Source organism: Calonectris borealis, chromosome Z, assembly GCF_964195595.1.
Source record: "Calonectris borealis chromosome Z, bCalBor7.hap1.2, whole genome shotgun sequence".
Lineage (NCBI taxonomy): Eukaryota > Metazoa > Chordata > Aves > Procellariiformes > Procellariidae > Calonectris > Calonectris borealis.
The window spans coordinates 77,496,448-77,521,779 of NC_134352.1; the positions used below are offsets into that span (position 1 = coordinate 77,496,448).

General features: G+C 62.9%; 4 protein-coding genes across 12 annotated transcripts in view; 1 reads left to right on the forward strand and 3 right to left on the reverse strand.

The window, feature by feature from the left end:
- Positions 1-25,332, forward strand: part of LOC142075699 (ubiquitin-associated protein 2-like) — a 168,269-nt gene that overhangs the window by 94,875 nt on the left and 48,062 nt on the right. The gene's annotated exons all lie outside the window — the stretch shown is intronic.
- LOC142075719 (interferon-like) lies at positions 2,078-2,656 on the reverse strand. Its single transcript, XM_075137517.1, has one exon. It carries the CDS (start codon positions 2,654-2,656, stop codon positions 2,078-2,080), a length of 579 nt encoding a protein of 192 aa, XP_074993618.1.
- On the reverse strand, positions 11,113-11,691 carry LOC142075720 (interferon-like). Its single transcript, XM_075137518.1, has one exon. The coding sequence runs from the start codon at positions 11,689-11,691 to the stop codon at positions 11,113-11,115; it is 579 nt and encodes a 192-aa protein (XP_074993619.1).
- LOC142075565 (interferon-like) lies at positions 23,171-23,807 on the reverse strand. Its single transcript, XM_075137022.1, has one exon. It carries the CDS (start codon positions 23,805-23,807, stop codon positions 23,229-23,231), a length of 579 nt encoding a protein of 192 aa, XP_074993123.1. The 3' UTR covers positions 23,171-23,228.

The following is a 25,332-nucleotide window of genomic DNA, read 5'->3' on the forward strand; positions in this document are numbered from 1 at the left end:
TTCTGCAGCTGAAGTTTCCCCTGGTGCCCCGGTGTCTTTTCCGTCTGGCATGCCCTGGTGTTGGTCGTGGTCTGTTTTCCTTTCGCTTTTGGCTCGCCTCTGTTTTCCTGTTAGCTGGTCTTCTGTTTTCGTGTTGGGAAGGGTGGTGAAGTGATGTCACTTGGCAGGGCCTGGGGAGCCCCCTCCTGGAGCGAGGGCCTGGGGGTGGCGGCGGCTGGCGAGGAGGTGGCTCTGGGTGTAGGCACTTGAGCGTTGGACGTGCTCCTGGACGGAGCAGCCCCAGCTCCCGTGTTTGACGCGGATGAGAATGGGGAGGAAAGGCAGGAGGAAGGGCTCGCGGGAAGAGGAAGAGGAAAAAGGGAAGGGTTTTGCTGCTGCTGGTGCGGCTGCGTTGGGTCCCTGGCTGCGGTCCGCTGCGCGTGGCCCTGTAGCCGGGGTCTTGTTGTGTCGTCTGTGGCTGCTTGCCCGCGGTGGCTGGAGGGCAAAGAAGAAGGTGTCCCCGACAAGCGAAGGGTCTTGCGTTTGGGATGGCCTGAGCCCCTGCGCCCCTAGAGGAGGGGTGTGCGAGGGTCCTCTGGAGGTGGAGCTGAGCCAGGGATCTCATTGTAGAGCTCTAGTGGGAGGAGGAGGTGGAGGTTGCACTGGCTGAGGTTTTCCGGTGCCTTCCAAGAGCGAGGAGCATGTTGGGCTTGTGTGAGAGACGCTGGCACGTGTTTTCTCAGAGCTTTTGGGGCAGGGGAACCGCGTGTGTGGTGGTGGTGGCAGGGCGGTGGCGGGCTGGAGGCCTGGTCTTGTGAGGCAACGTTGGTGTTGGGGGGAGTGCTGTGCTTGGGGTGCTGGCACGTGCACGATGATTTGGCGTACCTAGGTGCCGTCCCTGCAGGCGGTAGGCTGCTGTTGGAGGTCCGTGGCCGGACCTTGTCCGTGTTGCCCTAGAGTAGTTGGTGCCGCGAGGCGTTTTCAAGCAGCGCCGGGGGAGATTTGTCGTGAAAAAAGCCTGAAGTGGCAAGAGTAGCGGAAGCGGGCCTAATCAGAGCGATCTCTGCCGTGCCTCTCCTTCATAGGATGATGGAATGGTTTGGGTTGGGAGGGACCCTCAAAGGTCATCTGGTGCACCCCCCAGCAATGAGCAGGGCCGCCTTCAAGTAGCTCAGGTGGCTGAGAGCCCCGTCCAACCTGACCTTGAGTGTTTCCAGGGATGGGGCATCTACCAGCTCTCTGGGCAACCTGTGCCAGTGTTTCAGCACCCTCATGGTACAAAACGTCTTCCTTCTCCCCGGTCTGAATCTAGCCTCTTTTAGTTGAAAACCATTCGCCCCTGTCCTGCCGTAAGAGGCCCCCACTAAAAAGTCTGTGCCCATCTTTCTTATAAGCCCCCTTGGGGTACGGAAAGGCCGCCGTAAGGTGTCCCCGGAGCCTTCTCTTCTCCAGGGTGAAGAAGCCCAACTGTCTGGGCCTTTTGTGGTAGGAGAGGCGTTCCAGCCCTCTGATGGTGTTTGTGGCCCTCGTCTGGACCCGCTCCAAGAGGTGCGTGTGGTCCTTGTGGTGAGGACTGCGGAGCTGCTCCTGAGTCGGTGTAAAGCGGGCTGGCAGGTGGGAAATGTTGGGGAGACAAGGGCCGGAGAGGAGATTCCGATGGCGATGGCTAAACCCTGTCAGAGGATTTCCAAAGAGGTTGAGGGAAGCGCCTCCTTGGGGAGGTGCCAAAGGGAAGAGCGGGCACGGGATGTGGGGAGCCCCGTTTGGAGCGGGGCTTGGCGTAGGTGTTGAGTGGAGGTGGCTTCCCCCCAGCCCAAAGGCTCGTTGCTGTGCTTCTGAGACGAGAGGCAGTGGCAAGGGTTTTGCAAGAGGTCTTTATTTCCTGTGGAATAAATAGGTGAATAAACAGATAAAGGCCATTGTCAAAATAAATAAATAAAGTTCTTGAACTAGAGGAGCAGTGAGTGGAGGCTGAGGGTGCAGGGCCGTTCTTGCAGCGGGTCTTGGCGTGGGGGAGGACAGAGGCGGGGATGGGGCGGTGGTCCCGAGGTGGTGGTGGGGGCGGGTGGGGCCGTGCAGGTTGGTGGGGGTCGTCGGGCTAATTGCGCATGGTGCGGGTGAGGTTGTGGAGGTGTTGGAAGCAGAGGCGAGCTTCGAGGCGGACGTGGTCCCAGGCGCAGGCGGTGTGGTTGTGGGCGTGGAGGAAGTCCTGGAGGCGCCGGAAGTATTTGTTGATGTTGAGCAGCAGGTTGCGGGGCCCTTGGCCTTGGAAGAGCGTGCCGTTGGCCGGCAGGCACTGCTGGAGCTGCTGGATGTGGTGGTGGAGGTTGTTGAGGAGGTGGTGCCGTGCCTGGGCGTCCCAGTGTTGGGGGGTGCTCGGGCTGCTGAGGGTGGCGAAGAGGTGCTGGAGGATGCGGAGGGCGGCGGCGGCGGCTTGCTGTGGGTGGCTGGTGCGGAGGAGGGTGTCGGGGAAGGGGAAGGGCGCGTGCTGGTGGTGGCAGGGCTGTGGCGGGCTGGGCGCCATGGCGTGGAGGAGCTGGAGGCTGTCCCAGGGGAAGGTGGCGTCGCGGGGACGCAGGTGTTGGCAGGCGAGGGCGGTGGCGAGAGCCGTCAGGAGGAGCGGGAGCGCCGTGGCGCCGTGGCGCAGGCGGGGCTGTGGGGTTGCGGGCGCAGGCATGGTGGGGCGGTGGGCGCTGCGTGGGGGGTGGTGGGCAGGAGCCTGGTCAGGCCGGGTGGCGGTGCGGGTGGGCGCTGTGCTTGGGGTGCTGCCGGGTGGCCGGCTTTATGTGGTGCCGCAGCTTTCCCTTCCTCGCCTTCTGGTGGCAGCGAGTTTCCGCTGTGGTTTTCAGTTTTGGCTGGTGGCTGTGGTGGTCTTGGGGAAGTGCGTTGGTGGGGTGGCCGTGGTTGGGGAGGTTGGCTGTGGCGGTGGAGCGGGGGATGCGAAAGCGCTGGGGCAGAGCCCTTGGGGGCAGCTGTGCCGGGGAGGGGCGTTAGGGTTTCCCTGTTGCCTGCAGGGCGAGCTGTGGTGCCTCTTTTCTGCAGCTGAAGTTTCCCCTGGTGCCCCGGTGTCTTTTCCGTCTGGCATGCCCTGGTGTTGGTCGTGGTCTGTTTTCCTTTCGCTTTTGGCTCGCCTCTGTTTTCCTGTTAGCTGGTCTTCTGTTTTCGTGTTGGGAAGGGTGGTGAAGTGATGTCACTTGGCAGGGCCTGGGGAGCCCCCTCCTGGAGCGAGGGCCTGGGGGTGGCGGCGGCTGGCGAGGAGGTGGCTCTGGGTGTAGGCACTTGAGCGTTGGACGTGCTCCTGGACGGAGCAGCCCCAGCTCCCGTGTTTGACGCGGATGAGAATGGGGAGGAAAGGCAGGAGGAAGGGCTCGCGGGAAGAGGAAGAGGAAAAAGGGAAGGGTGTTGCTGGTGCGGCTGCGTTGGGTCCCTGGCTGCAGTCCGCTGCGCGTGGCCCTGTAGCCGGGGTCTTGTTGTGTCGTCTGTGGCTGCTTGCCCGCGGTGGCTGGAGGGCAAAGAAGAAGGTGTCCCCGGCAAGCGAAGGGTCTTGCGTTTGGGATGGCCTGAGCCCCTGCGCCCCTAGAGGAGGGGTGTGCGAGGGTCCTCTGGAGGTGGAGCTGAGCCAGGGATCTCATTGTAGAGCTCTAGTGGGAGGAGGAAGTGGAGGTTGCACTGGCTGAGGTTTTCCGGTGCCTTCCAAGAGCGAGGAGCATGTTGGGCTGGTGTGAGAGACGCTGGCACGTGTTTTCTCAGAGCTTTTGGGGCAGGGGAACCGCGTGTGTGGTGGTGGTGGCAGGGTGGTGGCGGGCTGGAGGCCTGGTCTTGTGAGGCAACGTTGGTGTTGGGGGGAGTGCTGTGCTTGGGGTGCTGGCACGTGCACGATGATTTGGCGTACCTAGGTGCCGTCCCTGCAGGCGGCAGGCTGCTGTTGGAGGTCCGTGGCCGGACCTTGTCCGTGTTGCCCTAGAGTAGTTGGTGCCGCGAGGCGTTTTCAAGCAGCGCCGGGGGAGATTTGTCGTGAAAAAAGCCTGAAGTGGCAAGAGTAGCGGAAGCGGGCCTGATCAGAGCGATCTCTGCCGTGCCTCTCCTTCATAGGATGATGGAATGGTTTGGGTTGGGAGGGGCCCTCAAAGGTCATCTGGTGCACCCCCCAGCAATGAGCAGGGCCGCCTTCAACTAGCTCAGGTGGCTGAGAGCCCCGTCCAACCTGACCTTGAGTGTTTCCAGGGATGGGGCATCTACCAGCTCTCTGGGCAACCTGTGCCAGTGTTTCAGCACCCTCATGGTACAAAACGTCTTCCTTCTCCCTGGTCTGAATCTAGCCTCTTTTAGTTGAAAACCATTCGCCCCTGTCCTGCCGTAAGAGGCCCCCACTAAAAAGTCTGTGCCCATCTTTCTTATAAGCCCCCTTGGGGTACGGAAAGGCCGCCGTAAGGTGTCCCCGGAGCCTTCTCTTCTCCAGGGTGAAGAAGCCCAACTGTCTGGGCCTTTTGTGGTAGGAGAGGCGTTCCAGCCCTCTGATGGTGTTTGTGGCCCTCGTCTGGACCCGCTCCAAGAGGTGCGTGTGGTCCTTGTGGTGAGGACTGCGGAGCTGCTCCTGAGTCGGTGTAAAGCGGGCTGGCAGGTGGGAAATGTTGGGGAGACAAGGGCCGGAGAGGAGATTCCGATGGCGATGGCTAAACCCTGTCAGAGGTTTTCCAAAGAGGTTGAGGCAAGCGCCTCCTTGGGGAGGTGCCAAAGGGAAGAGCGGGCGCGGGATGTGGGGAGCCCCGTTTGGAGCGGGGCTTGGCGTAGGTGTTGAGTGGAGGTGGCTTCCCCCCAGCCCAAAGGCTCGTTGCTGTGCTTCTGAGACGAGAGGCAGTGGCAAGGGTTTTGCAAGAGGTCTTTATTTCCTGTGGAATAAATAGGTGAATAAATAGATAAAGGCCATTGTCAAAATAAATAAATAAAGTTCTTGAACTAGAGGAGCAGTGAGTGGAGGCTGAGGGTGCAGGGCCGTTCTTGCAGCGGGTCTTGGCGTGGGGGAGGACAGAGGCGGGGGTGGGGCGGTGGTCCCGAGGTGGTGGTGGGGGCGGGTGGGGCCGTGCGGGTTGGTGGGGGTCGTCGGGCTAATTGCGCATGGTGCGGGTGAGGTTGTGGAGGTGTTGGAAGCAGAGGCGAGCTTCGAGGTGGACGTGGTCCCAGGCGCAGGCGGTGTGGTTGTGGGCGTGGAGGAAGTCCTGGAGGCGCCGGAAGTATTTGTTGATGTTGAGCAGCGGGTTGCGGGGCCCTTGGCCTTGGAAGAGCGTGCCGTTGGCCGGTAGGCACTGCTGGAGCTGCTGGATGTGGTGGTGGAGGTTGTTGAGGAGGTGGTGCCGTGCCTGGGCGTCCCAGTGTTGGGGGGTGCTCGGGCTGCTGAGGGTGGCGAAGAGGTGCTGGAGGATGCGGAGGGCGGCGGCGGCGGCTTGCTGTGGGTGGCTGGTGCGGAGGAGGGTGTCGGGGAAGGGGAAGGGCGCGTGCTGGTGGTGGCAGGGCTGTGGCGGGCTGGGCGCCATGGCGTGGAGGAGCTGGAGGCTGTCCCAGGGGAAGGTGGCGTCGCGGGGACGCAGGTGTTGGCAGGCGAGGGCGGTGGCGAGAGCCGTCAGGAGGAGCGGGAGCGCCGTGGCGCAGGCGGGGCTGTGGGGTTGCGGGCGCAGGCATGGTGGGGCGGTGGGTGCTGCGTGGGGGGTGGTGGGCAGGAGCCTGGTCAGGCCGGGTGGCGGTGCGGGTGGGCGCTGTGCTTGGGGTGCTGCCGGGTGGCCGGCTTTATGTGGTGCCGCAGCTTTCCCTTCCTCGCCTTCTGGTGGCAGCGAGTTTCCGCTGTGGTTTTCAGTTTTGGCTGGTGGCTGTGGTGGTCTTGGGGAAGTGCGTTGGTGGGGTGGCCGTGGTTGGGGAGGGTGGCTGTGCGGGGGGAGGTTGGCTGTGGCGGTGGAGCGGGGGATGCGAAAGCGCTGGGGCAGAGCCCTTGGGGGCAGCTGTGCCGGGGAGGGGCGTTAGGGTTTCCCTGTTGCCTGCAGGGCGAGCTGTGGTGCCTCTTTTCTGCAGCTGAAGTTTCCCCTGGTGCCCCGGTGTCTTTTCCGTCTGGCATGCCCTGGTGTTGGTCGTGGTCTGTTTTCCTTTCGCTTTTGGCTCGCCTCTGTTTTCCTGTTAGCTGGTCTTCTGTTTTCGTGTTGGGAAGGGTGGTGAAGTGATGTCACTTGGCAGGGCCTGGGGAGCCCCCTCCTGGAGCGAGGGCCTGGGGGTGGCGGCGGCTGGCGAGGAGGTGGCTCTGGGTGTAGGCACTTGAGCGTTGGACGTGCTCCTGGACGGAGCAGCCCCAGCTCCCGTGTTTGACGCGGATGAGAATGGGGAGGAAAGGCAGGAGGAAGGGCTCGCGGGAAGAGGAAGAGGAAAAAGGGAAGGGTTTTGCTGCTGCTGGTGCGGCTGCGTTGGGTCCCTGGCTGCGGTCCGCTGCGCGTGGCCCTGTAGCCGGGGTCTTGTTGTGTCGTCTGTGGCTGCTTGCCCGCGGTGGCTGGAGGGCAAAGAAGAAGGTGTCCCCGACAAGCGAAGGGTCTTGCGTTTGGGATGGCCTGAGCCCCTGCGCCCCTAGAGGAGGGGTGTGCGAGGGTCCTCTGGAGGTGGAGCTGAGCCAGGGATCTCATTGTAGAGCTCTAGTGGGAGGAGGAGGTGGAGGTTGCACTGGCTGAGGTTTTCCGGTGCCTTCCAAGAGCGAGGAGCATGTTGGGCTGGTGTGAGAGACGCTGGCACGTGTTTTCTCAGAGCTTTTGGGGCAGGGGAACCGCGTGTGTGGTGGTGGTGGCAGGGTGGTGGCGGGCTGGAGGCCTGGTCTTGTGAGGCAACGTTGGTGTTGGGGGGAGTGCTGTGCTTGGGGTGCTGGCACGTGCACGATGATTTGGCGTACCTAGGTGCCGTCCCTGCAGGCGGCAGGCTGCTGTTGGAGGTCCGTGGCCGGACCTTGTCCGTGTTGCCCTAGAGTAGTTGGTGCCGCGAGGCGTTTTCAAGCAGCGCCGGGGGAGATTTGTCGTGAAAAAAGCCTGAAGTGGCAAGAGTAGCGGAAGCGGGCCTGATCAGAGCGATCTCTGCCGTGCCTCTCCTTCATAGGATGATGGAATGGTTTGGGTTGGGAGGGGCCCTCAAAGGTCATCTGGTGCACCCCCCAGCAATGAGCAGGGCCGCCTTCAACTAGCTCAGGTGGCTGAGAGCCCCGTCCAACCTGACCTTGAGTGTTTCCAGGGATGGGGCATCTACCAGCTCTCTGGGCAACCTGTGCCAGTGTTTCAGCACCCTCATGGTACAAAACGTCTTCCTTCTCCCTGGTCTGAATCTAGCCTCTTTTAGTTGAAAACCATTCGCCCCTGTCCTGCCGTAAGAGGCCCCCACTAAAAAGTCTGTGCCCATCTTTCTTATAAGCCCCCTTGGGGTACGGAAAGGCCGCCGTAAGGTGTCCCCGGAGCCTTCTCTTCTCCAGGGTGAAGAAGCCCAACTGTCTGGGCCTTTTGTGGTAGGAGAGGCGTTCCAGCCCTCTGATGGTGTTTGTGGCCCTCGTCTGGACCCGCTCCAAGAGGTGCGTGTGGTCCTTGTGGTGAGGACTGCGGAGCTGCTCCTGAGTCGGTGTAAAGCGGGCTGGCAGGTGGGAAATGTTGGGGAGACAAGGGCCGGAGAGGAGATTCCGATGGCGATGGCTAAACCCTGTCAGAGGTTTTCCAAAGAGGTTGAGGCAAGCGCCTCCTTGGAGAGGTGCCAAAGGGAAGAGCGGGCGCGGGATGTGGGGAGCCCCGTTTGGAGCGGGGCTTGGCGTAGGTGTTGAGTGGAGGTGGCTTCCCCCCAGCCCAAAGGCTCGTTGCTGTGCTTCTGAGACGAGAGGCAGTGGCAAGGGTTTTGCAAGAGGTCTTTATTTCCTGTGGAATAAATAGGTGAATAAATAGATAAAGGCCATTGTCAAAATAAATAAATAAAGTTCTTGAACTAGAGGAGCAGTGAGTGGAGGCTGAGGGTGCAGGGCCGTTCTTGCAGCGGGTCTTGGCGTGGGGGAGGACAGAGGCGGGGGTGGGGCGGTGGTCCCGAGGTGGTGGTGGGGGCGGGTGGGGCCGTGCGGGTTGGTGGGGGTCGTCGGGCTAATTGCGCATGGTGCGGGTGAGGTTGTGGAGGTGTTGGAAGCAGAGGCGAGCTTCGAGGCGGACGTGGTCCCAGGCGCAGGCGGTGTGGTTGTGGGCGTGGAGGAAGTCCTGGAGGCGCCGGAAGTATTTGTTGATGTTGAGCAGCAGGTTGCGGGGCCCTTGGCCTTGGAAGAGCGTGCCGTTGGCCGGCAGGCACTGCTGGAGCTGCTGGATGTGGTGGTGGAGGTTGTTGAGGAGGTGGTGCCGTGCCTGGGCGTCCCAGTGTTGGGGGGTGCTCGGGCTGCTGAGGGTGGCGAAGAGGTGCTGGAGGATGCGGAGGGCGGCGGCGGCGGCTTGCTGTGGGTGGCTGGTGCGGAGGAGGGTGTCGGGGAAGGGGAAGGGCGCGTGCTGGTGGTGGCAGGGCTGTGGCGGGCTGGGCGCCATGGCGTGGAGGAGCTGGAGGCTGTCCCAGGGGAAGGTGGCGTCGCGGGGACGCAGGTGTTGGCAGGCGAGGGCGGTGGCGAGAGCCGTCAGGAGGAGCGGGAGCGCCGTGGCGCAGGCGGGGCTGTGGGGTTGCGGGCGCAGGCATGGTGGGGCGGTGGGTGCTGCGTGGGGGGTGGTGGGCAGGAGCCTGGTCAGGCCGGGTGGCGGTGCGGGTGGGCGCTGTGCTTGGGGTGCTGCCGGGTGGCCGGCTTTATGTGGTGCCGCAGCTTTCCCTTCCTCGCCTTCTGGTGGCAGCGAGTTTCCGCTGTGGTTTTCAGTTTTGGCTGGTGGCTGTGGTGGTCTTGGGGAAGTGCGTTGGTGGGGTGGCCGTGGTTGGGGAGGTTGGCTGTGGCGGTGGAGCGGGGGATGCGAAAGCACTGGGGCAGAGCCCTTGGGGGCAGCTGTGCCGGGGAGGGGCGTTAGGGTTTCCCTGTTGCCTGCAGGGCGAGCTGTGGTGCCTCTTTTCTGCAGCTGAAGTTTCCCCTGGTGCCCCGGTGTCTTTTCCGTCTGGCATGCCCTGGTGTTGGTCGTGGTCTGTTTTCCTTTCGCTTTTGGCTCGCCTCTGTTTTCCTGTTAGCTGGTCTTCTGTTTTCGTGTTGGGAAGGGTGGTGAAGTGATGTCACTTGGCAGGGCCTGGGGAGCCCCCTCCTGGAGCGAGGGCCTGGGGGTGGCGGCGGCTGGCGAGGAGGTGGCTCTGGGTGTAGGCACTTGAGCGTTGGACGTGCTCCTGGACGGAGCAGCCCCAGCTCCCGTGTTTGACGTGGATGAGAATGGGGAGGAAAGGCAGGAGGAAGGGCTCGCGGGAAGAGGAAGAGGAAAAAGGGAAGGGTTTTGCTGCTGCTGGTGCGGCTGCGTTGGGTCCCTGGCTGCGGTCCGCTGCGTGTGGCCTGTAGCCGGGGTCTTGTTGTGTCGTCTGTGGCTGCTTGCCCGCGGTGGCTGGAGGGCAAAGAAGAAGGTGTCCCCGGCAAGCGAAGGGTCTTGCGTTTGGGATGGCCTGAGCCCCTGCGCCCCTAGAGGAGGGGTGTGCGAGGGTCCTCTGGAGGTGGAGCTGAGCCAGGGATCTCATTGTAGAGCTCTAGTGGGAGGAGGAGGTGGAGGTTGCACTGGCTGAGGTTTTCCGGTGCCTTCCAAGAGCGAGGAGCATGTTGGGCTTGTGTGAGAGACGCTGGCACGTGTTTTCTCAGAGCTTTTGGGGCAGGGGAACCGCGTGTGTGGTGGTGGTGGCAGGGCGGTGGCGGGCTGGAGGCCTGGTCTTGTGAGGCAACGTTGGTGTTGGGGGGAGTGCTGTGCTTGGGGTGCTGGCACGTGCACGATGATTTGGCGTACCTAGGTGCCGTCCCTGCAGGCGGTAGGCTGCTGTTGGAGGTCCGTGGCCGGACCTTGTCCGTGTTGCCCTAGAGTAGTTGGTGCCGCGAGGCGTTTTCAAGCAGCGCCAGGGGAGATTTGTCGTGAAAAAAGCCTGAAGTGGCAAGAGTAGCGGAAGCGGGCCTAATCAGAGCGATCTCTGCCGTGCCTCTCCTTCATAGGATGATGGAATGGTTTGGGTTGGGAGGGACCCTCAAAGGTCATCTGGTGCACCCCCCAGCAATGAGCAGGGCCGCCTTCAAGTAGCTCAGGTGGCTGAGAGCCCCGTCCAACCTGACCTTGAGTGTTTCCAGGGATGGGGCATCTACCAGCTCTCTGGGCAACCTGTGCCAGTGTTTCAGCACCCTCATGGTACAAAACGTCTTCCTTCTCCCCGGTCTGAATCTAGCCTCTTTTAGTTGAAAACCATTCGCCCCTGTCCTGCCGTAAGAGGCCCCCACTAAAAAGTCTGTGCCCATCTTTCTTATAAGCCCCCTTGGGGTACGGAAAGGCCGCCGTAAGGTGTCCCCGGAGCCTTCTCTTCTCCAGGGTGAAGAAGCCCAACTGTCTGGGCCTTTTGTGGTAGGAGAGGCGTTCCAGCCCTCTGATGGTGTTTGTGGCCCTCGTCTGGACCCGCTCCAAGAGGTGCGTGTGGTCCTTGTGGTGAGGACTGCGGAGCTGCTCCTGAGTCGGTGTAAAGCGGGCTGGCAGGTGGGAAATGTTGGGGAGACAAGGGCCGGAGAGGAGATTCCGATGGCGATGGCTAAACCCTGTCAGAGGATTTCCAAAGAGGTTGAGGGAAGCGCCTCCTTGGGGAGGTGCCAAAGGGAAGAGCGGGCACGGGATGTGGGGAGCCCCGTTTGGAGCGGGGCTTGGCGTAGGTGTTGAGTGGAGGTGGCTTCCCCCCAGCCCAAAGGCTCGTTGCTGTGCTTCTGAGACGAGAGGCAGTGGCAAGGGTTTTGCAAGAGGTCTTTATTTCCTGTGGAATAAATAGGTGAATAAACAGATAAAGGCCATTGTCAAAATAAATAAATAAAGTTCTTGAACTAGAGGAGCAGTGAGTGGAGGCTGAGGGTGCAGGGCCGTTCTTGCAGCGGGTCTTGGCGTGGGGGAGGACAGAGGCGGGGGTGGGGCGGTGGTCCCGAGGTGGTGGTGGGGGCGGGTGGGGCCGTGCAGGTTGGTGGGGGTCGTCGGGCTAATTGCGCATGGTGCGGGTGAGGTTGTGGAGGTGTTGGAAGCAGAGGCGAGCTTCGAGGCGGACGTGGTCCCAGGCGCAGGCGGTGTGGTTGTGGGCGTGGAGGAAGTCCTGGAGGCGCCGGAAGTATTTGTTGATGTTGAGCAGCAGGTTGCGGGGCCCTTGGCCTTGGAAGAGCGTGCCGTTGGCCGGCAGGCACTGCTGGAGCTGCTGGATGTGGTGGTGGAGGTTGTTGAGGAGGTGGTGCCGTGCCTGGGCGTCCCAGTGTTGGGGGGTGCTCGGGCTGCTGAGGGTGGCGAAGAGGTGCTGGAGGATGCGGAGGGCGGCGGCGGCGGCTTGCTGTGGGTGGCTGGTGCGGAGGAGGGTGTCGGGGAAGGGGAAGGGCGCGTGCTGGTGGTGGCAGGGCTGTGGCGGGCTGGGCGCCATGGCGTGGAGGAGCTGGAGGCTGTCCCAGGGGAAGGTGGCGTCGCGGGGACGCAGGTGTTGGCAGGCGAGGGCGGTGGCGAGAGCCGTCAGGAGGAGCGGGAGCGCCGTGGCGCCGTGGCGCAGGCGGGGCTGTGGGGTTGCGGGCGCAGGCATGGTGGGGCGGTGGGCGCTGCGTGGGGGGTGGTGGGCAGGAGCCTGGTCAGGCCGGGTGGCGGTGCGGGTGGGCGCTGTGCTTGGGGTGCTGCCGGGTGGCCGGCTTTATGTGGTGCCGCAGCTTTCCCTTCCTCGCCTTCTGGTGGCAGCGAGTTTCCGCTGTGGTTTTCAGTTTTGGCTGGTGGCTGTGGTGGTCTTGGGGAAGTGCGTTGGTGGGGTGGCCGTGGTTGGGGAGGGTGGCTGTGCGGGGGGAGGTTGGCTGTGGCGGTGGAGCGGGGGATGCGAAAGCGCTGGGGCAGAGCCCTTGGGGGCAGCTGTGCCGGGGAGGGGCGTTAGGGTTTCCCTGTTGCCTGCAGGGCGAGCTGTGGTGCCTCTTTTCTGCAGCTGAAGTTTCCCCTGGTGCCCCGGTGTCTTTTCCGTCTGGCATGCCCTGGTGTTGGTCGTGGTCTGTTTTCCTTTCGCTTTTGGCTCGCCTCTGTTTTCCTGTTAGCTGGTCTTCTGTTTTCGTGTTGGGAAGGGTGGTGAAGTGATGTCACTTGGCAGGGCCTGGGGAGCCCCCTCCTGGAGCGAGGGCCTGGGGGTGGCGGCGGCTGGCGAGGAGGTGGCTCTGGGTGTAGGCACTTGAGCGTTGGACGTGCTCCTGGACGGAGCAGCCCCAGCTCCCGTGTTTGACGCGGATGAGAATGGGGAGGAAAGGCAGGAGGAAGGGCTCGCGGGAAGAGGAAGAGGAAAAAGGGAAGGGTTTTGCTGCTGCTGGTGCGGCTGCGTTGGGTCCCTGGCTGCGGTCCGCTGCGTGTGGCCCTGTAGCCGGGGTCTTGTTGTGTCGTCTGTGGCTGCTTGCCCGCAGTGGCTGGAGGGCAAAGAAGGTGTCCCCCACAAGCGAAGGGTCTTGCGTTTGGGATGGCCTGAGCCCCTGCGCCCCTAGAGGAGGGGTGTGCGAGGGTCCTCTGGAGGTGGAGCTGAGCCAGGGATCTCATTGTAGAGCTCTAGTGGGAGGAGGAGGTGGAGGTTGCACTGGCTGAGGTTTTCCGGTGCCTTCCAAGAGCGAGGAGCATGTTGGGCTTGTGTGAGAGACGCTGGCACATGTTTTCTCAGAGCTTTTGGGGCAGGGGAACCGCGTGTGTGGTGGTGGTGGCAGGGCGGTGGCGGGCTGGAGGCCTGGTCTTGTGAGGCAACGTTGGTGTTGGGGGGAGTGCTGTGCTTGGGGTGCTGGCACGTGCACGATGATTTGGCGTACCTAGGTGCCGTCCCTGCAGGCGGTAGGCTGCTGTTGGAGGTCCGTGGCCGGACCTTGTCCGTGTTGCCCTAGAGTAGTTGGTGCCGCGAGGCGTTTTCAAGCAGCGCCAGGGGAGATTTGTCGTGAAAAAAGCCTGAAGTGGCAAGAGTAGCGGAAGCGGGCCTGACCAGAGCGATCTCTGCCGTGCCTCTCCTTCATAGGGTGATGGAATGGTTTGGGTTGGGAGGGACCCTCAAAGGTCATCTGGTGCACCCCCCAGCAATGAGCAGGGCCGCCTTCAACTAGCTCAGGTGGCTGAGAGCCCCGTCCAACCTGACCTTGAGTGTTTCCAGGGATGGGGCATCTACCAGCTCTCTGGGCAACCTGTGCCAGTGTTTCAGCACCCTCATGGTAAAAAACGTCTTCCTTCTCCCTGGTCTGAATCTAGCCTCTTTCAGTTGAAAACCATTCCCCCTTGTCCTGCCGTAAGAGGCCCCCACTAAAAAGTCTGTGCCCATCTTTCTTATAAGCCCCCTTGGGGTACGGAAAGGCCGCCATAAGGTGTCCCCGGAGCCTTCTCTTCTCCAGGGTGAAGAAGCCCAACTGTCTGGGCCTTTTGTGGTAGGAGAGGCGTTCCAGCCCTCTGATGGTGTTTGTGGCCCTCGTTTGGACCCGCTCCAAGAGGTGCGTGTGGTCCTTGTGCTGAGGACTGCGGAGCTGCTCCTGAGTCGGTGTAAAGCGGGCTGGCAGGTGGGAAATGTTGGGGAGACAAGGGCCGGAGAGGAGATTCCGATGGCGATGGCTAAACCCTGTCAGAGGTTTTCCAAAGAGGTTGAGGCAAGCGCCTCCTTGGGGAGGTGCCAAAGGGAAGAGCGGGCGCGGGATGTGGGGAGCCCCGTTTGGAGCGGGGCTTGGCGTAGGTGTTGAGTGGAGGTGGCTTCCCTCCAGCCCAAAGGCTCGTTGCTGTGCTTCTGAGACGAGAGGCAGTGGCAAGGGTTTTGCAAGAGGTCTTTATTTCCTGTGGAATAAATAGGTGAATAAATAGATAAAGGCCATTGTCAAAATAAATAAATAAAGTTCTTGAACTAGAGGAGCAGTGAGTGGAGGCTGAGGGTGCAGGGCCGTTCTTGCAGCGGGTCTTGGCGTGGGGGAGGACAGAGGCGGGGGTGGGGCGGTGGTCCCGAGGTGGTGGTGGGGGCGGGTGGGGCCGTGCGGGTTGGTGGGGGTCGTCGGGCTAATTGCGCATGGTGCGGGTGAGGTTGTGGAGGTGTTGGAAGCAGAGGCGAGCTTCGAGGCAGACGTGGTCCCAGGCGCAGGCGGTGTGGTTGTGGGCGTGGAGGAAGTCCTGGAGGCGCCGGAAGTATTTGTTGATGTTGAGCAGCAGGTTGCGGGGCCCTTGGCCTTGGAAGAGCGTGCCGTTGGCCGGCAGGCACTGCTGGAGCTGCTGGATGTGGTGGTGGAGGCTGTTGAGGAGGTCGTGCCGTGCCTGGGCGTCCCAGTGTTGGGGGGTGCTCGGGCTGCTGAGGGTGGCGAAGAGGTGCTGGAGGATGCGGAGGGCGGCGGCGGCGGCTTGCTGTGGGTGGCTGGTGCGGAGGAGGGTGTCGGGGAAGGGGAAGGGCGCGTGCTGGTGGTGGCAGGGCTGTGGCGGGCTGGGCGCCATGGCGTGGAGGAGCTGGAGGCTGTCCCAGGGGAAGGTGGCGTCGCGGGGACGCAGGTGTTGGCAGGCGAGGGCGGTGGCGAGAGCCGTCAGGAGGAGCGGGAGCGCCGTGGCGCCGTGGCGCAGGCGGGGCTGTGGGGTTGCGGGCGCAGGCATGGTGGGGCGGTGGGCGCTGCGTGGGGGGTGGTGGGCAGGAGCCTGGTCAGGCCGGGTGGCGGTGCGGGTGGGCGCTGTGCTTGGGGTGCTGCCGGGTGGCCGGCTTTATGTGGTGCCGCAGCTTTCCCTTCCTCGCCTTCTGGTGGCAGCGAGTTTCCGCTGTGGTTTTCAGTTTTGGCTGGTGGCTGTGGTGGTCTTGGGGAAGTGCGTTGGTGGGGTGGCCGTGGTTGGGGAGGGTGGCTGTGCGGGGGGAGGTTGGCTGTGGCGGTGGAGCGGGGGATGCGAAAGCGCTGGGGCAGAGCCCTTGGGGGCAGCTGTGCCGGGGAGGGGCGTTAGGGTTTCCCTGTTGCCTGCAGGGCGAGCTGTGGTGCCTCTTTTCTGCAGCTGAAGTTTCCCCTGGTGCCCCGGTGTCTTTTCCGTCTGGCATGCCCTGGTGTTGGTCGTGGTCTGTTTTCCTTTCGCTTTTGGCTCGCCTCTGTTTTCCTGTTAGCTGGTCTTCTGTTTTCGTGTTGGGAAGGGTGGTGAAGTGATGTCACTTGGCAGGGCCTGGGGAGCCCCCTCCTGGAGCGAGGGCCTGGGGGTGGCGGCGGCTGGCGAGGAGGTGGCTCTGGGTGTAGGCACTTGAGCGTTGGACGTGCTCCTGGACGGAGCAGCCCCAGCTCCCGTGTTTGACGCGGATGAGAATGGGGAGGCAAGGCAGGAGGAAGGGCTCGCGGGAAGAGGAAGAGGAAAAAGGGAAGGGTTTTGCTGCTGCTGGTGCGGCTGCGTTGGGTCCCTGGCTGCGGTCCGCTGCGTGTGGCCCTGTAGCCGGGGTCTTGTTGTGTCGTCTGTGGCTGCTTGCCCGCAGTGGCTGGAGGGCAAAGAAGGTGTCCCCCACAAGCGAAGGGTCTTGCGTTTGGGATGGCCTGAGCCCCTGCGCCCCTAGAGGAGGGGTGTGCGAGGGTCCTCTGGAGGTGGAGCTGAGCCAGGGATCTCATTGTAGAGCTCTAGTGGGAGGAGGAGGTGGAGGTTGCACTGGCTGAGGTTTTCCGGTGCCTTCCAAGAGCGAGGAGCATGTTGGGCTTGTGTGAGAGACGCTGGCACATGTTTTCTCAGAGCTTTTGGGGCAGGGGAACCGCGTGTGTGGTGGTGGTGGCAGGGCGGTGGCGGGCTGGAGGCCTGGTCTTGTGAGGCAACGTTGGTGTTGGGGGGAGTGCTGTGCTTGGGGTGCTGGCACGTGCACGATGATTTGGCGTACCTAGGTGCCGTCCCTGCAGGCGGTAGGCTGCTGTTGGAGGTCCGTGGCCGGACCTTGTCCGTGTTGCCCTAGAGTAGTTGGTGCCGCGAGGCGTTTTCAAGCAGCGCCAGGGGAGATTTGTCGTGAAAAAAGCCTGAAGTGGCAAGAGTAGCGGAAGCGGGCCTGACCAGAGCGATCTCTGCCGTGCCTCTCCTTCATAGGGTGATGGAATGGTTTGGGTTGGGAGGGACCCTCAAAGGTCATCTGGTGCACCCCCCAGCAATGAGCAGGGCCGCCTTCAACTAGCTCAGGTGGCTGAGAGCCCCGTCCAACCTGACCTTGAGTGTTTCCAGGGATGGGGCATCTACCAGCTCTCTGGGCAACCTGTGCCAGTGTTTCAGCACCCTCATGGTAAAAAACGTCTTCCTTCTCCCTGGTCTGAATCTAGCCTCTTTCAGTTGAAAACCATTCCCCCTTGTCCTGCCGTAAGAGGCCCCCACTAAAAAGTCTGTGCCCATCTTTCTTATAAGCCCCCTTGGGGTACGGAAAGGCCGCCATAAGGTGTCCCCGGAGCCTTCTCTTCTCCAGGGTGAAGAAGCCCAACTGTCTGGGCCTTTTGTGGTAGGAGAGGCGTTCCAGCCCTCTGATGGTGTTTGTGGCCCTCGTTTGGACCCGCTCCAAGAGGTGCGTGTGGTCCTTGTGCTGAGGACTGCGGAGCTGCTCCTGAGTCGGTGTAAAGCGGGCTGGCAGGTGGGAAATGTTGGGGAGACAAGGGCCGGAGAGGAGATTCCGATGGCGATGGCTAAACCCTGTCAGAGGTTTTCCAAAGAGGTTGAGGCAAGCGCCTCCTTGGGGAGGTGCCAAAGGGAAGAGCGGGCGCGGGATGTGGGGAGCCCCGTTTGGAGCGGGGCTTGGCGTAGGTGTTGAGTGGAGGTGGCTTCCCTCCAGCCCAAAGGCTCGTTGCTGTGCTTCTGAGACGAGAGGCAGTGGCAAGGGTTTTGCAAGAGGTCTTTATTTCCTGTGGAATAAATAGGTGAATAAATAGATAAAGGCCATTGTCAAAATAAATAAATAAAGTTCTTGAACTAGAGGAGCAGTGAGTGGAGGCTGAGGGTGCAGGGCCGTTCTTGCAGCGGGTCTTGGCGTGGGGGAGGACAGAGGCGGGGGTGGGGCGGTGGTCCCGAGGTGGTGGTGGGGGCGGGTGGGGCCGTGCGGGTTGGTGGGGGTCGTCGGGCTAATTGCGCATGGTGCGGGTGAGGTTGTGGAGGTGTTGGAAGCAGAGGCGAGCTTCGAGGCAGACGTGGTCCCAGGCGCAGGCGGTGTGGTTGTGGGCGTGGAGGAAGTCCTGGAGGCGCCGGAAGTATTTGCTGATGTTGAGCAGCAGGTTGCGGGGCCCTTGGCCTTGGAAGAGCGTGCCGTTGGCCGGCAGGCACTGCTGGAGCTGCTGGATGTGGTGGTGGAGGCTGTTGAGGAGGTCGTGCCGTGCCTGGGCGTCCCAGTGTTGGGGGGTGCTCGGGCTGCTGAGGGTGGCGAAGAGGTGCTGGAGGATGCGGAGGGCGGCGGCGGCGGCTTGCTGTGGGTGGCTGGTGCGGAGGAGGGTGTCGGGGAAGGGGAAGGGCGCGTGCTGGTGGTGGCAGGGCTGTGGCGGGCTGGGCGCCATGGCGTGGAGGAGCTGGAGGCTGTCCCAGGGGAAGGTGGCGTCGCGGGGACGCAGGTGTTGGCAGGCGAGGGCGGTGGCGAGAGCCGTCAGGAGGAGCGGGAGCGCCGTGGCGCCGTGGCGCAGGCGGGGCTGTGGGGTTGCGGGCGCAGGCATGGTGGGGCGGTGGGCGCTGCGTGGGGGGTGGTGGGCAGGAGCCTGGTCAGGCCGGGTGGCGGTGCGGGTGGGCGCTGTGCTTGGGGTGCTGCCGGGTGGCCGGCTTTATGTGGTGCCGCAGCTTTCCCTTCCTCGCCTTCTGGTGGCAGCGAGTTTCCGCTGTGGTTTTCAGTTTTGGCTGGTGGCTGTGGTGGTCTTGGGGAAGTGCGTTGGTGGGGTGGCCGTGGTTGGGGAGGGTGGCTGTGCGGGGGGAGGTTGGCTGTGGCGGTGGAGCGGGGGATGCGAAAGCGCTGGGGCAGAGCCCTTGGGGGCAGCTGTGCCGGGGAGGGGCGTTAGGGTTTCCCTGTTGCCTGCAGGGCGAGCTGTGGTGCCTCTTTTCTGCAGCTGAAGTTTCCCCTGGTGCCCCGGTGTCTTTTCCGTCTGGCATGCCCTGGTGTTGGTCGTGGTCTGTTTTCCTTTCGCTTTTGGCTCGCCTCTGTTTTCCTGTTAGCTGGTCTTCTGTTTTCGTGTTGGGAAGGGTGGTGAAGTGATGTCACTTGGCAGGGCCTGGGGAGCCCCCTCCTGGAGCGAGGGCCTGGGGGTGGCGGCGGCTGGCGAGGAGGTGGCTCTGGGTGTAGGCACTTGAGCGTTGGACGTGCTCCTGGACGGAGCAGCCCCAGCTCCCGTGTTTGACGCGGATGAGAATGGGGAGGAAAGGCAGGAGGAAGGGCTCGCGGGAAGAGGAAGAGGAAAAAGGGAAGGGTTTTGCTGCTGCTGGTGCGGCTGCGTTGGGTCCCTGGCTGCGGTCCGCTGCGTGTGGCCCTGTAGCCGGGGTCTTGTTGTGTCGTCTGTGGCTGCTTGCCCGCAGTGGCTGGAGGGCAAAGAAGGTGTCCCCCACAAGCGAAGGGTCTTGCGTTTGGGATGGCCTGAGCCCCTGCGCCCCTAGAGGAGGGGTGTGCGAGGGTCCTCTGGAGGTGGAGCTGAGCCAGGGATCTCATTGTAGAGCTCTAGTGGGAGGAGGAGGTGGAGGTTGCACTGGCTGAGGTTTTCCGGTGCCTTCCAAGAGCGAGGAGCATGTTGGGCTTGTGTGAGAGACGCTGGCACATGTTTTCTCAGAGCTTTTGGGGCAGGGGAACCGCGTGTGTGGTGGTGGTGGCAGGGCGGTGGCGGGCTGGAGGCCTGGTCTTGTGAGGCAACGTTGGTGTTGGGGGGAGTGCTGTGCTTGGGGTGCTGGCACGTGCACGATGATTTGGCGTACCTAGGTGCCGTCCCTGCAGGCGGTAGGCTGCTGTTGGAGGTCCGTGGCCGGACCTTGTCCGTGTTGCCCTAGAGTAGTTGGTGCCGCGAGGCGTTTTCAAGCAGCGCCAGGGGAGATTTGTCGTGAAAAAAGCCTGAAGTGGCAAGAGTAGCGGAAGCGGGCCTGACCAGAGCGATCTCTGCCGTGCCTCTCCTTCATAGGGTGATGGAATGGTTTGGGTTGGGAGGGACCCTCAAAGGTCATCTGGTGCACCCCCCAGCAATGAGCAGGGCCGCCTTCAACTAGCTCAGGTGGCTGAGAGCCCCGTCCAACCTGACCTTGAGTGTTTCCAGGGATGGGGCATCTACCAGCTCTCTGGGCAACCTGTGCCAGTGTTTCAGCACCCTCATGGTAAAAAACGTCTTCCTTCTCCCTGGTCTGAATCTAGCCTCTTTCAGTTGAAAACCATTCCCCCTTGTCCTGCCGTAAGAGGCCCCCACTAAAAAGTCTGTGCCCATCTTTCTTATAAGCCCCCTTGGGGTACGGAAAGGCCGCCATAAGGTGTCCCCGGAGCCTTCTCTTCTCCAGGGTGAAGAAGCCCAACTGTCTGGGCCTTTTGTGGTAGGAGAGGCGTTCCAGCCCTCTGATGGTGTTTGTGGCCCTCGTTTGGACCCGCTCCAAGAGGTGCGTGTGGTCCTTGTGGTGAGGACTGCGGAGCTGCTCCTGAGTCGGTGTAAAGCGGGCTGGCAGGTGGGAAATGTTGGGGAGACAAGGGCCGGAGAGGAGATTCCGATGGCGATGGCTAAACCCTGTCAGAGGTTTTCCAAAGAGGTTGAGGCAAGCGCCTCCTTGGGGAGGTGCCAAAGGGAAGAGCGGGCGCGGGATGTGGGGAGCCCCGTTTGGAGCGGGGCTTGGCGTAGGTGTTGAGTGGAGGTGGCTTCCCCCCAGCCCAAAGGCTCGTTGCTGTGCTTCTGAGACGAGAGGCAGTGGCAAGGGTTTTGCAAGAGGTCTTTATTTCCTGTGGAATAAATAGGTGAATAAATAGATAAAGGCCATTGTCAAAATAAATAAATAAAGTTCTTGAACTAGAGGAGCAGTGAGTGGAGGCTGAGGGTGCAGGGCCGTTCTTGCAGCGGGTCTTGGCGTGGGGGAGGACAGAGGCGGGGGTGGGGCGGTGGTCCCGAGGTGGTGGTGGGGGCGGGTGGGGCCGTGCGGGTTGGTGGGGGTCGTCGGGCTAATTGCGCATGGTGCGGGTGAGGTTGTGGAGGTGTTGGAAGCAGAGGCGAGCTTCGAGGCAGACGTGGTCCCAGGCGCAGGCGGTGTGGTTGTGGGCGTGGAGGAAGTCCTGGAGGCGCCGGAAGTATTTGTTGATGTTGAGCAGCAGGTTGCGGGGCCCTTGGCCTTGGAAGAGCGTGCCGTTGGCCGGCAGGCACTGCTGGAGCTGCTGGATGTGGTGGTGGAGGCTGTTGAGGAGGTCGTGCCGTGCCTGGGCGTCCCAGTGTTGGGGGGTGCTCGGGCTGCTGAGGGTGGCGAAGAGGTGCTGGAGGATGCGGAGGGCGGCGGCGGCGGCTTGCTGTGGGTGGCTGGTGCGGAGGAGGGTGTCGGGGAAGGGGAAGGGCGCGTGCTGGTGGTGGCAGGGCTGTGGCGGGCTGGGCGCCATGGCGTGGAGGAGCTGGAGGCTGTCCCAGGGGAAGGTGGCGTCGCGGGGACGCAGGTGTTGGCAGGCGAGGGCGGTGGCGAGAGCCGTCAGGAGGAGCGGGAGCGCCGTGGCGCCGTGGCGCAGGCGGGGCTGTGGGGTTGCGGGCGCAGGCATGGTGGGGCGGTGGGCGCTGCGTGGGGGGTGGTGGGCAGGAGCCTGGTCAGGCCGGGTGGCGGTGCGGGTGGGCGCTGTGCTTGGGGTGCTGCCGGGTGGCCGGCTTTATGTGGTGCCGCAGCTTTCCCTTCCTCGCCTTCTGGTGGCAGCGAGTTTCCGCTGTGGTTTTCAGTTTTGGCTGGTGGCTGTGGTGGTCTTGGGGAAGTGCGTTGGTGGGGTGGCCGTGGTTGGGGAGGGTGGCTGTGCGGGGGGAGGTTGGCTGTGGCGGTGGAGCGGGGGATGCGAAAGCGCTGGGGCAGAGCCCTTGGGGGCAGCTGTGCCGGGGAGGGGCGTTAGGGTTTCCCTGTTGCCTGCAGGGCGAGCTGTGGTGCCTCTTTTCTGCAGCTGAAGTTTCCCCTGGTGCCCCGGTGTCTTTTCCGTCTGGCATGCCCTGGTGTTGGTCGTGGTCTGTTTTCCTTTCGCTTTTGGCTCGCCTCTGTTTTCCTGTTAGCTGGTCTTCTGTTTTCGTGTTGGGAAGGGTGGTGAAGTGATGTCACTTGGCAGGGCCTGGGGAGCCCCCTCCTGGAGCGAGGGCCTGGGGGTGGTGGCGGCTGGCGAGGAGGTGGCTCTGGGTGTAGGCACTTGAGCGTTGGACGTGCTCCTGGACGGAGCAGCCCCAGCTCCCGTGTTTGACGCGGATGAGAATGGGGAGGAAAGGCAGGAGGAAGGGCTCGCGGGAAGAGGAAGAGGAAAAAGGGAAGGGTTTTGCTGCTGCTGGTGCGGCTGCGTTGGGTCCCTGGCTGCGGTCCGCTGCGTGTGGCCCTGTAGCCGGGGTCTTGTTGTGTCGTCTGTGGCTGCTTGCCCGCAGTGGCTGGAGGGCAAAGAAGGTGTCCCCCACAAGCGAAGGGTCTTGCGTTTGGGATGGCCTGAGCCCCTGCGCCCCTAGAGGAGGGGTGTGCGAGGGTCCTCTGGAGGTGGAGCTGAGCCAGGGATCTCATTGTAGAGCTCTAGTGGGAGGAGGAGGTGGAGGTTGCACTGGCTGAGGTTTTCCGGTGCCTTCCAAGAGCGAGGAGCATGTTGGGCTTGTGTGAGAGACGCTGGCACATGTTTTCTCAGAGCTTTTGGGGCAGGGGAACCGCGTGTGTGGTGGTGGTGGCAGGGCGGTGGCGGGCTGGAGGCCTGGTCTTGTGAGGCAACGTTGGTGTTGGGGGGAGTGCTGTGCTTGGGGTGCTGGCACGTGCACGATGATTTGGCGTACCTAGGTGCCGTCCCTGCAGGCGGTAGGCTGCTGTTGGAGGTCCGTGGCCGGACCTTGTCCGTGTTGCCCTAGAGTAGTTGGTGCCGCGAGGCGTTTTCAAGCAGCGCCAGGGGAGATTTGTCGTGAAAAAAGCCTGAAGTGGCAAGAGTAGCGGAAGCGGGCCTGACCAGAGCGATCTCTGCCGTGCCTCTCCTTCATAGGGTGATGGAATGGTTTGGGTTGGGAGGGACCCTCAAAGGTCATCTGGTGCACCCCCCAGCAATGAGCAGGGCCGCCTTCAACTAGCTCAGGTGGCTGAGAGCCCCGTCCAACCTGACCTTGAGTGTTTCCAGGGATGGGGCATCTACCAGCTCTCTGGGCAACCTGTGCCAGTGTTTCAGCACCCTCATGGTAAAAAACGTCTTCCTTCTCCCTGGTCTGAATCTAGCCTCTTTCAGTTGAAAACCATTCCCCCTTGTCCTGCCGTAAGAGGCCCCCACTAAAAAGTCTGTGCCCATCTTTCTTATAAGCCCCCTTGGGGTACGGAAAGGCCGCCATAAGGTGTCCCCGGAGCCTTCTCTTCTCCAGGGTGAAGAAGCCCAACTGTCTGGGCCTTTTGTGGTAGGAGAGGCGTTCCAGCCCTCTGATGGTGTTTGTGGCCCTCGTTTGGACCCGCTCCAAGAGGTGCGTGTGGTCCTTGTGCTGAGGACTGCGGAGCTGCTCCTGAGTCGGTGTAAAGCGGGCTGGCAGGTGGGAAATGTTGGGGAGACAAGGGCCGGAGAGGAGATTCCGATGGCGATGGCTAAACCCTGTCAGAGGTTTTCCAAAGAGGTTGAGGCAAGCGCCTCCTTGGGGAGGTGCCAAAGGGAAGAGCGGGCGCGGGATGTGGGGAGCCCCGTTTGGAGCGGGGCTTGGCGTAGGTGTTGAGTGGAGGTGGCTTCCCCCCAGCCCAAAGGCTCGTTGCTGTGCTTCTGAGACGAGAGGCAGTGGCAAGGGTTTTGCAAGAGGTCTTTATTTCCTGTGGAATAAATAGGTGAATAAATAGATAAAGGCCATTGTCAAAATAAATAAATAAAGTTCTTGAACTAGAGGAGCAGTGAGTGGAGGCTGAGGGTGCAGGGCCGTTCTTGCAGCGGGTCTTGGCGTGGGGGAGGACAGAGGCGGGGGTGGGGCGGTGGTCCCGAGGTGGTGGTGGGGGCGGGTGGGGCCGTGCGGGTTGGTGGGGGTCGTCGGGCTAATTGCGCATGGTGCGGGTGAGGTTGTGGAGGTGTTGGAAGCAGAGGCGAGCTTCGAGGCGGACGTGGTCCCAGGCGCAGGCGGTGTGGTTGTGGGCGTGGAGGAAGTCCTGGAGGCGCCGGAAGTATTTGTTGATGTTGAGCAGCAGGTTGCGGGGCCCTTGGCCTTGGAAGAGCGTGCCGTTGGCCGGCAGGCACTGCTGGAGCTGCTGGATGTGGTGGTGGAGGCTGTTGAGGAGGTCGTGCCGTGCCTGGGCGTCCCAGTGTTGGGGGGTGCTCGGGCTGCTGAGGGTGGCGAAGAGGTGCTGGAGGATGCGGAGGGCGGCGGCGGCGGCTTGCTGTGGGTGGCTGGTGCGGAGGAGGGTGTCGGGGAAGGGGAAGGGCGCGTGCTGGTGGTGGCAGGGCTGTGGCGGGCTGGGCGCCATGGCGTGGAGGAGCTGGAGGCTGTCCCAGGGGAAGGTGGCGTCGCGGGGACGCAGGTGTTGGCAGGCGAGGGCGGTGGCGAGAGCCGTCAGGAGGAGCGGGAGCGCCGTGGCGCCGTGGCGCAGGCGGGGCTGTGGGGTTGCGGGCGCAGGCATGGTGGGGCGGTGGGCGCTGCGTGGGGGGTGGTGGGCAGGAGCCTGGTCAGGCCGGGTGGCGGTGCGGGTGGGCGCTGTGCTTGGGGTGCTGCCGGGTGGCCGGCTTTATGTGGTGCCGCAGCTTTCCCTTCCTCGCCTTCTGGTGGCAGCGAGTTTCCGCTGTGGTTTTCAGTTTTGGCTGGTGGCTGTGGTGGTCTTGGGGAAGTGCGTTGGTGGGGTGGCCGTGGTTGGGGAGGGTGGCTGTGCGGGGGGAGGTTGGCTGTGGCGGTGGAGCGGGGGATGCGAAAGCGCTGGGGCAGAGCCCTTGGGGGCAGCTGTGCCGGGGAGGGGCGTTAGGGTTTCCCTGTTGCCTGCAGGGCGAGCTGTGGTGCCTCTTTTCTGCAGCTGAAGTTTCCCCTGGTGCCCCGGTGTCTTTTCCGTCTGGCATGCCCTGGTGTTGGTCGTGGTCTGTTTTCCTTTCGCTTTTGGCTCGCCTCTGTTTTCCTGTTAGCTGGTCTTCTGTTTTCGTGTTGGGAAGGGTGGTGAAGTGATGTCACTTGGCAGGGCCTGGGGAGCCCCCTCCTGGAGCGAGGGCCTGGGGGTGGCGGCGGCTGGCGAGGAGGTGGCTCTGGGTGTAGGCACTTGAGCGTTGGACGTGCTCCTGGACGGAGCAGCCCCAGCTCCCGTGTTTGACGCGGATGAGAATGGGGAGGCAAGGCAGGAGGAAGGGCTCGCGGGAAGAGGAAGAGGAAAAAGGGAAGGGTTTTGCTGCTGCTGGTGCGGCTGCGTTGGGTCCCTGGCTGCGGTCCGCTGCGTGTGGCCCTGTAGCCGGGGTCTTGTTGTGTCGTCTGTGGCTGCTTGCCCGCAGTGGCTGGAGGGCAAAGAAGGTGTCCCCCACAAGCGAAGGGTCTTGCGTTTGGGATGGCCTGAGCCCCTGCGCCCCTAGAGGAGGGGTGTGCGAGGGTCCTCTGGAGGTGGAGCTGAGCCAGGGATCTCATTGTAGAGCTCTAGTGGGAGGAGGAGGTGGAGGTTGCACTGGCTGAGGTTTTCCGGTGCCTTCCAAGAGCGAGGAGCATGTTGGGCTTGTGTGAGAGACGCTGGCACATGTTTTCTCAGAGCTTTTGGGGCAGGGGAACCGCGTGTGTGGTGGTGGTGGCAGGGCGGTGGCGGGCTGGAGGCCTGGTCTTGTGAGGCAACGTTGGTGTTGGGGGGAGTGCTGTGCTTGGGGTGCTGGCACGTGCACGATGATTTGGCGTACCTAGGTGCCGTCCCTGCAGGCGGTAGGCTGCTGTTGGAGGTCCGTGGCCGGACCTTGTCCGTGTTGCCCTAGAGTAGTTGGTGCCGCGAGGCGTTTTCAAGCAGCGCCAGGGGAGATTTGTCGTGAAAAAAGCCTGAAGTGGCAAGAGTAGCGGAAGCGGGCCTGACCAGAGCGATCTCTGCCGTGCCTCTCCTTCATAGGGTGATGGAATGGTTTGGGTTGGGAGGGACCCTCAAAGGTCATCTGGTGCACCCCCCAGCAATGAGCAGGGCCGCCTTCAACTAGCTC

Bases quoted from the DNA above. Each gene is read 5' to 3' on its own strand.
- LOC142075565 (XM_075137022.1), bottom strand. From the start codon at position 23,807: ATGCCTGCGCCCGCAACCCCACAGCCCCGCCTGCGCCACGGCGCCACG.
- LOC142075720 (XM_075137518.1), bottom strand. From the start codon at position 11,691: ATGCCTGCGCCCGCAACCCCACAGCCCCGCCTGCGCCACGGCGCCACG.
- LOC142075719 (XM_075137517.1), bottom strand. From the start codon at position 2,656: ATGCCTGCGCCCGCAACCCCACAGCCCCGCCTGCGCCACGGCGCCACG.